The 13,082-nt window shown below is 36.5% G+C and overlaps 1 protein-coding gene across 2 annotated transcripts in view; it reads right to left on the minus strand.

The window, feature by feature from the left end:
* EFL1 (elongation factor like GTPase 1) overlaps window positions 1-13,082 on the minus strand; it is a 134,465-nt gene that overhangs the window by 104,502 nt on the left and 16,881 nt on the right. For both annotated transcript variants that reach the window (XM_036843059.1, XM_036843061.1), the window contains exons 7-8: window positions 12,645-12,859; window positions 863-986 (exon numbers count right to left, since the gene is read on the minus strand). In XM_036843059.1, the coding sequence (XP_036698954.1) occupies window positions 863-986; window positions 12,645-12,859 (339 nt within the window). The remainder of the gene's footprint in view (window positions 1-862; window positions 987-12,644; window positions 12,860-13,082) is intronic.

A 13,082-nucleotide genomic window follows, 5' to 3' on the forward strand; every position in this document is an offset into this window, starting at 1 on the left:
ATTCTCAAACCATGCTCTTTCCCACTTCATACACTGGCTCCCTCTTAAATACACTGTTTACACTGTTTATAGAAAGCTTTTAATGGCAACGGAAGATGTTCACAATATGATGTCAAGCAGAAAAGCAGCTACATTATATAAATAGCAAAATCTCAACTGAGGGATGTATGTATCTATCCAGAAAGAATGAAAGAAATGAAAACCACAGCATCAGCAGTGTTGGCTTCTAATATTTTTTCTTTCCTGTGGCTTTATACTTATAAATACCTTCTTAAAGGAATATATATGCTCTTCAATGAGAATGAATTTATAAAACCCTGAATTTTACATTTAAAAAAATCTTCCAGAAAAGCATCCTCTGAGGCTATGTGATTCAGCACCTTAATCACCTCAATCGATACAATGAAGTGCTCCAGGGAGCACCTGCCTCTCCACATCAGCAAAGCATGGTGACTGACATTCAATGAGAGAAGGCCTCAGCTGAGACTAGGGATAAAGTGTGGGCCACACAGTGATGTCTGAAAGAGATGTCTCTTTATGAAGGGGACACACAAATGCCTGATGGAAAATATGTGTCTTCAAGTTCACATGCACAGGATCTGAGATTTTTGCTCCTCTTAAAAAGAAAAAACAAACAAACAAACAAAAAAACCCAGGCAGTCCTTTGTTCCCTATATTTAAAGAACTCTATTTAAGCAATACTTGGATATAAGACACATGAGCTTTAGCCAAATATATACAGTAGAAAATCCCTCATGAACTGACTCCCATAAACCAAGGCCAAATTACAGGTGTCTTACAGTACAGGTTTTCATAGGGCAACAATGTGACCAACAATCAACAGGGACATATGCCACATTACCTGATCAACCTTCATAACCTTCTTAGCCTTCATATTTATGTAATAATCTCCCCACAAGGTTTTCAAAAGAACTTCCTTTTTGATGCCAGTTTTTTGACTGTAGATTTCGGCAAAGTGTTCAATTCTGAAAGAAAAGCAAGTGTTCACGTTATTAATAACAACATAAATAAGTATGAGTACAGCTAACACTTGAGTGTTTCTGTGCCAGGTACTGTTCAACGTGCTTTAAATGTCATTTCAACTATCTTACAAGGTAGGTACTAATTATCTCCCCCATTTTACGGAAAAGGATAATGAAGCACGAGATATCACACAGGTAACAAGTGAAGCTGGGATTCAAACCCAAGCAGTCTCGCTCCAGAGCCCAGCTTCCTGTCCAACTTTCCCTAAATTCATGTGAATTAGAGTTCATGCCATACCTCCCTTTTTTAATTCTGCATGTGTAAAACAAGAGGAATAATGGCCAAGGAAATGCAGGCTCCAGCTGCCCATTGCAGCCACGCCAACAATAAACTTTGTTTCAGCCCTTCACTGCTATAGGTACCTATTGCTCACAAAGAAAACAAACTCTAGAGCCAGAACATAGAGAACCAGAACCTAAAAAGCCTAAAGGCTTTTTAGCATCCGGGATTAAACAGGAAACAGATAGATACACACTTAATTAACTCTCTCCAGCCCTTAGAGAAGCCAGTTAGCACCAGGTCTGCTCTACTGCACACCCCAGCCACATGAGAGCGGTCACCTGACAAATAATGATGCTGTATATTACAGCATCTGCAGTGTCTGGGTAAAGGGCCTAGGAAAAATACCTTTTCTGCAGGGAACAGTATGTTCCTACATAATCTAAGCTTTGAGTCCAACTCTCAAAGTACCAGCAACTTAAAAGATGCCTGCTATATTCTCCAATGCAGAAGGAATCCAAAGTTAACAGATTCTAGACAATTCTTTACCTGTCAGTCAACAACTGTGGAATCTAGGGGTTGACTACAACCAAGTCCAATTAGCTGATATTCTCTTACGATAATAGAAGCCTGGTGGGAGCAATAAAAAGCTGCAGGAGTGGAAGTTAATAATTATGGTTGGAACCAGAAATATGAAGAGCATCAGGCAGCAGCTTAGAAGCAAAAATAGATGCTACAGAAACTGCTAAAGCTAAATACCCAATGCCCCCTCTCACTGAGGGCCAAGGGAGAGAAAAACACCCATCAGGAATCAAAATTCATATCATACAGTTATAAGCTACTAACATTCTGAAAGAGATGGCCTCAAAGGTCCATCATTTCCGAAGTAATTCACTATGGTAAGCTTTATTTCCCATTTGATCCAACAGTTATTTATTTAGTAGAGGTTTTTTTCACTTTTCCAAAACTTTAGTTTCTATGATTATTTTATTTATACTTATCATATAAAAATTTATATACAAATTGTATATATAACATGTATATAATATATAATTTATACATAATTTATTTATATATGTTAGTATCACTATATTATTAATTCATAATCTTTTTCGTCTTTTTGGAGGGAACCCATCTTCTCTTTACCAATTTTTACCTTACTCCATAGACATAGCTTTCCTACTCTGGAGGGCTGAAAGGAGCACTCTTGATCTCTCTCCCACTTCAATGGCTACTCCACAAGCAAAAAGAAGGCCAATGGCCAACACTTATTGGGCAGAGTTCCTATGCCTCAAAACGGAAGCAAGCTCTGTCTTGCTCCCTACTCCAGGGATCAGTAAAAAGAGCCAAGCTTCCTCCTTGACTTCCTGGAGTTAAGTACACCTAGAGCAAGGCACAGAACCTTCTTTCCAGAAGCAAGTCAGCAGACCCTTATCTCACCCTGGGCTTTCCATCTCTCAACACCTGATCTTGCCAGACAGGCTGCAATCCTCCATGCAGATTCGCAGAACCATTACAGGACCTACAGGAGGGAGACAATGGGAGGCAACTACTGTGGCCTGAGGTCCCAAGCACATTCTCCAGCCTAACTCTACCAGGGAGCCCTGTTCTTTACAGTGATGCTCGCTGGGTCCTCAATAAATAGAGCCAACACTTTGATCATCATATTGGCAACCTGGGTCCATTCTTAGATGGTTAGCGCTGGAGATAATGACTGAGTGATTTGTATAAGCTTTCAACATAGTTTATATTCCTTGAACTTGAATTGTTTGTTTGCCTGACATAGGATCAATTTTTATATATCCTTCATTGACACTTAAAACAAATCCTGACTTTAATTATAATACTATTCATATGGTTTGTTTCTATTTGATGTTAAACTGTGATATGATGCAATCCCCCCAAACCACATGCCTGTGGATTTCTACTTATACTTCTATTTTTGCCTCATGAACTTTGCTGTTATGATCATTAATCTCTTTACTACAGAAATGTGCCAATTATCCACATAAAAGTGATCCTTATGCCAGATTTGCCATAAATTCTGCTCTGCTTATCATTAAGATCGCCAAACCTACTTTCTTTTTATTCACACTTGATTGACATTGAGCCAAAGCTTTGGTGTTTACCCTCTGTCCCTTATCCTTTATGTTTATTTTATTTAGCAAACCTCTGGAAATTTCCTTCTTATAAAAGACAGTATCTCCTCAACAGGGGATTCAAACATTTACTGTCATAACTGTTCTGATTAGGTAGATTTCTATTCACGCTTCTAGGATTTTTTTGTTGTTGTTGTTGATTTGGGCTACCCAGACTGTTACGTTTTTTTTTATCCTTTACAACAATGTGTCAGATATATGTCTTGTTTTTAACTCAAAAAGTGGTAAACAAAGATTTTCACAAACACTGAAACATACTATAAAATCATAAATTATAGTAAGAAATTGGCCATTTGCAAAAGTCCTCAACAAAATACTAGCAAACAGAATCCAACAGCACATTAAAAGGATCATACACCATGATCAAGTGGGGTTTATTCCAGGAATGCAAGGATTCTTCAATATACGCAAATCAATCAACGTGATACACCATATTAACAAATTGAAGGGGAAAAATCATATGATCATCTCAATAGATGCTGAGAAAGCTTTTGACAAAATTCAACACCCATTTATGATAAAAACCCTGCAGAAAGTAGGCATAGAGGGAACTTTCCTCAACATAATAAAGGCCATATATGACAAACCTACAGCCAACGTCGTCCTCAATGGTGAAAAACTGAAACCATTTCCACTAAGATCAGGAACAAGACAAGGTAGCCCACTCTCACCACTATTATTCAACATAGTTTTGGAAGTTTTAGCCACAGCAATCAGAGAAGAAAAAGAAATAAAAGGAATCCAAATTGGAAAAGAAGAAGTAAAGCTGTCACTGTTTGCAGATGACATGATACTATACATAGAGAATCCTAAAGATGCTACCAGAAAACCACTAGAGCTAATCAATGAATTTGGTAAAGTAGCAGGATACAAAATTAATGCACAGAAAACTCTGGCATTCCTATACACTAATGATGAGAAATCTGAAAGTGAAATTAAGAAAACACTCCCATTTACCACTGCAACAATAAGAATAAAATATCTAGGAATAAACCTACCTAAGGAGACAAAAGACCTGTATGCAGAAAATTATAAGACACTGATGAAAGAAATTAAAGATGATACAAATAGATGGAGAGATATACCATGTTCTTGGATTGGAAGAATCAACATTGTGAAAATGACTCTACTACACAAAGCAATCTACAGATTCAATGCAATCCCTATCAAACTACCACTGGCATTTTTCACAGAACTAGAACAAAAAATTTCACAATTTGTATGGAAACACAAAAGATCCCGAATAGCCAAAGCAATCTTGAGAACGAAAAATGGAGCTGGAGGAATCAGGCACCCGGACTTCAGACTATACTACAAAGCTACAGTAATCAAGACAGTATGGTACTGGCACAAAAACAGAAATATAGATCAATGGAACAGGATAGAAAGCCCAGAGATAAACCCATGCACATATGGTCACCTTATCTTTGATAAGGAGGCAAGAAGATACAGTGGAGAAAAGACAGCCTCTTCAATAAGTGGTGCTGGGAAAAGTGGACAGGTAGGTACATGTAAAAGTATGATATTAGAACACTCCCTAACACCATACACAAAAATAAACTCAAAATGGATTAAAGACCTAAATATAAGGCCAGACACTATCAAACTCTTAGAGGAAAACATAGGCAGAACACTCTATGACATAAATCACAGCAAGATCCTTTTTGACCCACCTCCTAGAGAAATGGAAATAAAAACAAAAATAAACAAATGGGACCTAATGAAACTTAAAGGCTTTTGCAAAGCAAAGGAAACCATAAACAAGACAAAAAGACAACCCTCAGAATGGGAGAAAATATTTGCAAATGAAGCAACTGACAAAGGATTAATCTCCAAGATTTACAAGCAGCTCATGCAGCTCAATAACAAAAAAACAAACAACCAAATCCAAAAATGGGCAGAAGACCTAAATAGACATTTCTCCAAAGAAGATATACAGATTGCCAACAAACACATGAAAGAATGCTCAACATCGTTAATCATTAGAGAAATGCAAATCGAAACTACAATGAGATATCATCTCACACCGGTCAGAATGGCCATCATCAAAAAATCTAGAAACAATAAATGATGGAGAGGGTGTGGAGAAAAGGGAACACTCTTGCACTGTTGGTGGGAATGTAAATTGATACAGCCACTATGGAGAACAGTATGGAGGTTCCTTAAAAAACTAAAAATAGAATTACCATACGACCCAGCAATCCCACTACTGGGCATATACCCTGAGAAAACCATAATTCAAAAAGAGTCATGTACCAAAATGTTCACTGCAGCTCTATTTACAATAGCCAGGACATGGAAGCAACCTAAGTGTCCATCAACAGATGAATGGATAAAGAAGATGTGGCACATATATACAATGGAATATTACTCAGCCATAAAAAGAAACGAAATTGAGTTATTTGCAGTGAGGTGGATGGACCTAGAGTCTGTCATACAGAGTGAAGTAAGTCAGAAAGAGAAAAACAAATACCATATGCTAACACATATATATGGAATCTAAGAAAAAAATAAAATAAAAGGCCATGAAGAACCTAGGGGTAAGACGGGAATAAAGACACAGACCTACTAGAGAATGGACTTGAGGATATGGGGAGGGGGAAGGGTAAGCTGGAACAAAGTAAGAGAGTGGCATGGACATATATACACTACCAAACGTAAAACAGATAGCTAGTGGGAAGCAGCCGCATAGCACAGGGAGATCAGCTCAGTGGTTTGTGACCACCGAGAGGGGTGGGATAGGGAGGGTGGGAGGGAGGGAGACGCAAGAGGGAAGAGATATGGGAACATATGTGTATGTATAACTGATTCACTTTGTTATAAAGCAGAAACTAACACACCATTGTAAAGCAATTATACTCCAATAAAGATGTTAAAAAAAATCATAAATTATAGTAAGAAATTGGCCATTTGCTTAGACTACTGTCTTCAAACCCTTTTCTAGTCCATCATTTATCTACACATACATACACATACAGACACATAAATCTTTGAAAATCTTGTTTTTCATCCTTTACATTCGTTTCAATCCCTCAGTTACCACAAAAGTTGCTTATAAACATCAAACCTTTCTTCATTATTGCTTAGTGCTTTTATTCCTGTATCTGTCATTAGTTTTAATTTTAAAACACTGACAGTTTCTAGCACAACTTCTCCATTCTTGAATTCTATTTTAATTCATTTCCTCTACCGAATAACTTCAAACAAGATTCTCAGAAAAGATTTGCAGAACATGTTTTCTAAGACCACTGACCTATCGGTCTTTTGCTCTGAATGACGGCTTGGCCAAGTATGAAATTTCTGGGCCACATATTCTTTTGTGTCCAAGGTACCCAATGGATTAATGTTAATTGCAGGATTCTAAGACACTACTGCACAAAGACAAACAAAACTGTAAGGAAGGGCTTTTCATCGTCTTTTCTTTCCTGCCCCTGTTTTATACGACTGGGGCCTCAGCTCTATTTATCTTAATCGGGAACTAGATCGTTGCTGCCACCCACACAAGTCAATGTGTTTCTGCTTTTTCAGAGCAGATTCTCCTAGAGTAACAACTATTAGCAGGACAGATTTAAGCCACACAGCCACTAGTCACACTTCTTAATCCTGTCCCACTATGTAAGAGTTTATAGAACCATCTGCTAAATTCTGAAATGTACTCATTTCCCACTTTTGGTGACAACTTTCCCTATTGAAGTTGCCAACTTTCCCCATTCACTGATATGTTAGAGGAAAATTGGAAGGAAATGGGTCTCCAGTGCTTTCATTTCCACCAACCCTTTTCCATAAATTAACATGTCAACTAGTTGAGAACAGGCACTAGTAGATCTATAAAGATGACTTTGTCTAATACAGGGGAATTCATTTATTGACTGAAAGTACGTAAAAATGTCCAAAGTTGTGAGAAGTTACCCTCATTCTATTCATTCAAGTCTCTCCCCATTCCTTCTTCCACAATAAACTTTCCCTAATTTATGAGATTTAGACTAAAATTCACATAAAACATTCAATTATTTATGAAAATCATTACAAGAAAAGGGCAAGCCCCTTACCTTGTGGCTCACTAGCAAAATTTACAAATTAAGAAATCAATAGGTCTGACCCTGTTATATGACTGAATGAATCATTGTACATTTTAGCTCAAAGAAATTCTTAGAAATTATCTTAGACCTATATTCTTATTTTTCAGATGAGGAAACAAGGCCCAGAAAGATGACAATGGTAAGTCATCAACTACATATGAAAAGTACAAATTTTCAAGTTTGTAATTTCCATTTTCACTATATATCCATTATCTGAATTTATTTGTCTGGTATGACCTTTATAGGCACCAAATAAACCAAGGTATCTATAGTTTATTACAAACTAGCACAGAAAAATTATGGTATTATAATTTATTATGCTGCCCAAGGCAAAATGTGTTCAGTCAAAAGGAAGTTGAAGGGCAAGTTCCTGTAAAAAGGAAGACAAGGAACAGCCAAGAGTGGTTTCACCTGGTGCATTATTTCTGGTTCTATTATCCCTGCAAATTATATGTAAGGTTAAGCCTACAACTAAAGTAAATTTCATTATATCCCCACAACTGTTTACCCAAGCCGAAGACATTTTTCTCAAAATAAAAATCCGCTGAATTTTCTGATTTCATGGGTCAGTAATGGTTGTGGTTAGAAATGTAATCAATTACCTAGCACATTCAAAACTGATATCACTACTACTTGGCCTGAGTGTGTACATACCCAGAAGGGGCAATTAGAAAAAACAAGGTCCCTATATTCCATAGTGAAGATCCCATAGAAGCACTATGGTAAAAAAGCATGAACTTCAGTGCCAGGCAGACTTTAAACTTAACAACAGCTATGCCACTCAGTGGCTAAGTGATGTTTAACAAATCAATCAACGTCTTTGAACCTTAAATAATAAATATTAATACCTATTTAAAAGGATTGTTCTGGGACTTCCCTGGTGGCGCAGTGGTTAAGAATCCACCTGCCAATGCAGGGGACACAGGTCCAGGAAGATCCCCCATGCCGCAGAGCAGAGCAAATAAACCTGCGTGCCACAACTACTGAGCCTGAGCTCTACAGCTGGTGAGCCACAACTACTGAGCCCACATGCCACAACTACTGAAGCCTGTGCACCTAGAGCCTGTGCTCCGCAACTAGAGGAGCCACCGCAACAAGAAGCCTGCACACCCCATCGAAGAGTAGCTCCTGCTCGCCGCAACTAGAGAAAGCCCGTGCACAGCAATGAACACCCAATGCAGCCAAAAATAATTAATTAAAAAAAAATTGGAAAAAAATAAAATAAAAGGAGTGTTCTAAGAATTCAATGGAATAATTTAAGTAAAGTGACTAGCTCAATGCCTACCATATGTACACCCTCAATAAAGTTAGTTTCTTTCCACAGTAACTTCTGCTAGTGTAAATAATAAAAGTTGATAATGTATTTGCTCATATATGCATAATAACCTCCAGATGATACACAAGAAACTGCCAGGACAAACTACTTTTCTGTGGGGAAATGAACTAAAAAGCTAAGGGATAGGGTGGGAGACTTTTCATTGTATGCATTTTTGTACCTTCTGAATTTTGAATTTATTCAAAGAATAAGGTTTAAAAAGTTAATTGTATATAACATCTACAAAGAGACGCAAAACTGGTTGAATATTCAAAAATCAATGTAATCTACTATATTAATAGTTAAAGATCAAAAATCATAGGATTATATTAATTGATACAGAAAAAGCATTTGAAAAAATCTGACACCAATTCATAGTAATAACTCAGAAAAAAAGGAGTGCAGGGGAACTTCCTTACCTTGACAAAGAACATTTAGAAACAACTTAGAGCTAACATTATACCTCTTGGTGAAAGATGGGGAACAAGGCAAGTATGTCTACTTTCCCCACTTATTCAAACAGTGCTATAAGTTCTTGCCAGTGCAACAAGGCAAGAAAAGAAAGGAAAATGGCACAGGACAGGAAGAAATAAAAGTCCTTATTTGCAGATGACATGACTACCTTGTACAAAATCCCAAGGCATCTGCAAAAAACTCTTAGAACTTATGAACAGGTTTAGCAAGGTGACAGTATACAAGATCGACACACAAAAATCAAGTAATTATATTTCAATACAGTAGAAATGAATATGTGAACACCAAAATAAAAAATACAATACCATTATAATTTCTAGAAAAAAAGAAAAATTAGGTGCAAGCCTAATATAATATGTACAGGACTTAAATGCTGAAAACCACAAAATGCTGATTAAAGAAATCAAAGAAAATCTACACAAATGGAGAAACATACAGCCTCCATGGATTAGAAGATTCAACATAGTAAAGGAATCAATTCTCCTTAAATTAATATACAAGTTTACCATGAATTTTCCACCAAAATCCTAGCAAAATTTTTTTTGCAGATATAGGCAAAGATTATTATAAAATGTATATGGAAAGGCACAGATCCTTGAACAGCTAAACCCATTTTGAAAAAGAAGAATGTGATGGAAATAATCCACCCAGTTTCAAAACTTATTATACACTTAGAGTAATCAGGGCTATGTGGTATTGGTGGAAAGACAGACACACAGATCAATGAAATAGAATATAATACTCAGAAATAGACCCACGTAAATATGTCTAACTGATTCGGACAAAGGTACAAAAACTATTCAATAGAGGAGGTATATAGGCTTTTCAATAAATGGTGTCAAAGTAACTGGGACACCCACAGCCCCCAAAATGAACCTCGACCCAAGTTTCACATCTTATACAAAAACTTAACTCAAAATGAATCACAGACTTAAATGTAAAAAGGAAAACTATAAAACTTCCAGAAAAAACATGAGAGAAAACATTCAGGATCTAGGGCTAGGCAGACTTCTTAACGCCAAAAGTGTAATTCATAAAAGGAAAAATCGATAAACTGGACTTCCACTCAAATTAAAAACTTTGCTCTGTGAAAGACACTTATTAAGGTGAAAAGCTAAACTCTACACTGGAAGAAAATATTTATCAAACACATATGAGACAAAGGACTAATATCCAGAATATATAAAAAATTCTCAAAGCTCAAAAGTAAAAAATAAATAAATAAAAAATAAAATTAGAAAATGGGCAAAGGACTATACAACGAAGCAGGTAGTCAAGAAAATGAAAAGGCAACCTATTGAATAACAGAAAGTATTTGCAAATTATATATCTGATAAGGGGTTAATATCCAAAATATACCAAATACTCATACAACTCAATAGCAAAACACCCAAACAATTCAATTGAAAAAAAGGACAGAGGATATGAACAGACATTTTTCCAAAGAAGACCTACAGATAGCCAACAGGTATATGAAAAGATGCTCAATATCACTAAATGTTGATCATCACTATCAGGAAAATGCAAGTCAAACGACAATGAGCTATCACCTTACACCTGTTAGAATGGCTATTATCAAAAAAGGTAAGAAATAAGTATTGGTGAGGATGTGGACAAAAGGAAACCCTTTGTGCACTGTTGGTAGGAAGGCAAATTGGTACAACCACTATGGAAAATATTATGGAGGTTCCTCAAAAAATTAAAAATACAACTACCATTTGATGCAGCAAGTCCACCTCTGGGTACTTATGCAAAAAAACCCCAAAACACTTGAAAAGATATATGCACAACACCTTCATTGCAGCATTATTTACAACAGCCAAGGTATGGAAACAGCCTAATTGTCCACTGATACATGAACGGATAAAGATGATGCAGTATATATACACAAAACGGAATACTATTCAACCATAGAAAAGAATGCAAACTTCCCATTTCCAACAACATGGATGGACTTCGAGGGCATTAGGCTAAATGAGATATGTCAGACAGAGAAAGACAAGGACAAATACTGCATGATCTCACTTACATGTACGATCTTTAAAAAACAAAACCAAATAAACAAGCAGCTTACAGATACAGAGAATAGATTGGTGGTTGCGAGAGGCAGGGAGTAGAGGGTTGGCAAAGTGGGTGAATGGGATCAAAAGGTACAAATTTCCAGTTATAAAATAAATCAGTCATGGGATGTAATGTATAGCATGGTATAGTTAATAACACTGTATTGTATAACTGACATTTCTTAAGAGTCAATCTTAAAAATCCTCATCACACACACACACAAATTTTGTAAATATATATAGTGAGATAGAAACTAACTAGATTTACTGTAGTGATCATTTCACAATATACAAATATTGATCATTATGTTGTACACTTGAAACCAATATAATATGTCAATTATACATGAACAAAAACAAAATGGGCAAAGGACATGAAAAGACATTTCACGCAAGAGGATACGCAGATGACAAATCAGCTCATGAAAAGATGTTCAATATCACAAGCTGTTAGGAAAATGCAAATTAAAACCATAATAACATATCAGTACACACCTATCAGAATGGCTAAAAAAAAGAAAAAAGAAAAAAAAATAGTGACAATACCAAATGAGGGTGAAGGTGTGGAGAAACTGGATCACCATACATTGCTTGTGGGAATAAAAAATGGTACATCAGTTTGACAGTTTCTTTAAAAACTAAACACACAACTACACTATGACTCAGCAAATGCATTTCTAGGCATTCATCCCAAGGAAATGAAAACTTATGTTCACATGAAAACCTACAGATGAATGCTTACAGCAGCTTTACTCATAGTAGCCCAAAACTAGAAAAAACCCAGATGTCCTTCAATGGGTAAATACTCAAACAAACTGTGGTACAACCATACATGGAATAGTACTAAGCAATAAAAAGGAACCAACCAGTGATGCACGCAACAACTTAGATAAGTCTCTAGAGAATTATTCTGAAAATCAAATCCAGAAAAGGTTACATATTATTCAATTACATTTCTATAACATTCTTGAAATGACAAATTATAGAAATGGAGAAGAGTTAGTCATTAAGGAGGGGTTGGAAGTGGGAGGAAGTGGGTGTGGCTATATTAGCAGAACATGAAGGCTCTACATGGTGATGGATTTAATCAATGTTAATATCCTGGCTGTGATATTATACTGCAGTTCTGCAAGATGTTACCTTTGCAGGGACACTAGGTAAAGGAACAAGAGAACTCTCTGTATTCTTTCTTACAACTGTATGTGAATCTACAATATCTCAAAATAAGAAGTTTAATTAAAAATCAATTGGATATAAAATCCACAAAGAGATTTAATTACATTGAAACACTTACCCAAAGCCCCACCCATCTATTGCACTTGTAAATACCACATTTCCCTGGTCTGGAGAGAAGTAAAGGTGAGAATCATCCGTGTCCTCCAAGCCAGTGCTCCAGTCATACACTTGCTCCCCTTGCTCAGAATTTCGATTCACTTGGGATTCAGTCTCTCTCTCTGCTCTTTCTTCTAGCACTTTAGAAGTAAAAAGAGTTCCTGTGAGTGCATTAATCTAGGAGAGATGGTAAAATGGCAGAATGTCATTCAGATGCTTAGCACGCCCATGGCAGGAGACACACTGTCTAACCCTTGCTAAGCCTAGAATCGTAAGTCACAGTTTGAGCTCATATTAAGCACACATGGATGGCGATGACGTTTATAGCAATCATTAACTTATATGCTATCAACCCATTCTTTCCACACCCAGCAAAACTAAACTGGAAGGCTTTTGAATG

This window comes from Balaenoptera musculus, chromosome 2 (assembly GCF_009873245.2).
Source record: "Balaenoptera musculus isolate JJ_BM4_2016_0621 chromosome 2, mBalMus1.pri.v3, whole genome shotgun sequence".
Classification (NCBI taxonomy): domain Eukaryota; kingdom Metazoa; phylum Chordata; class Mammalia; order Artiodactyla; family Balaenopteridae; genus Balaenoptera; species Balaenoptera musculus.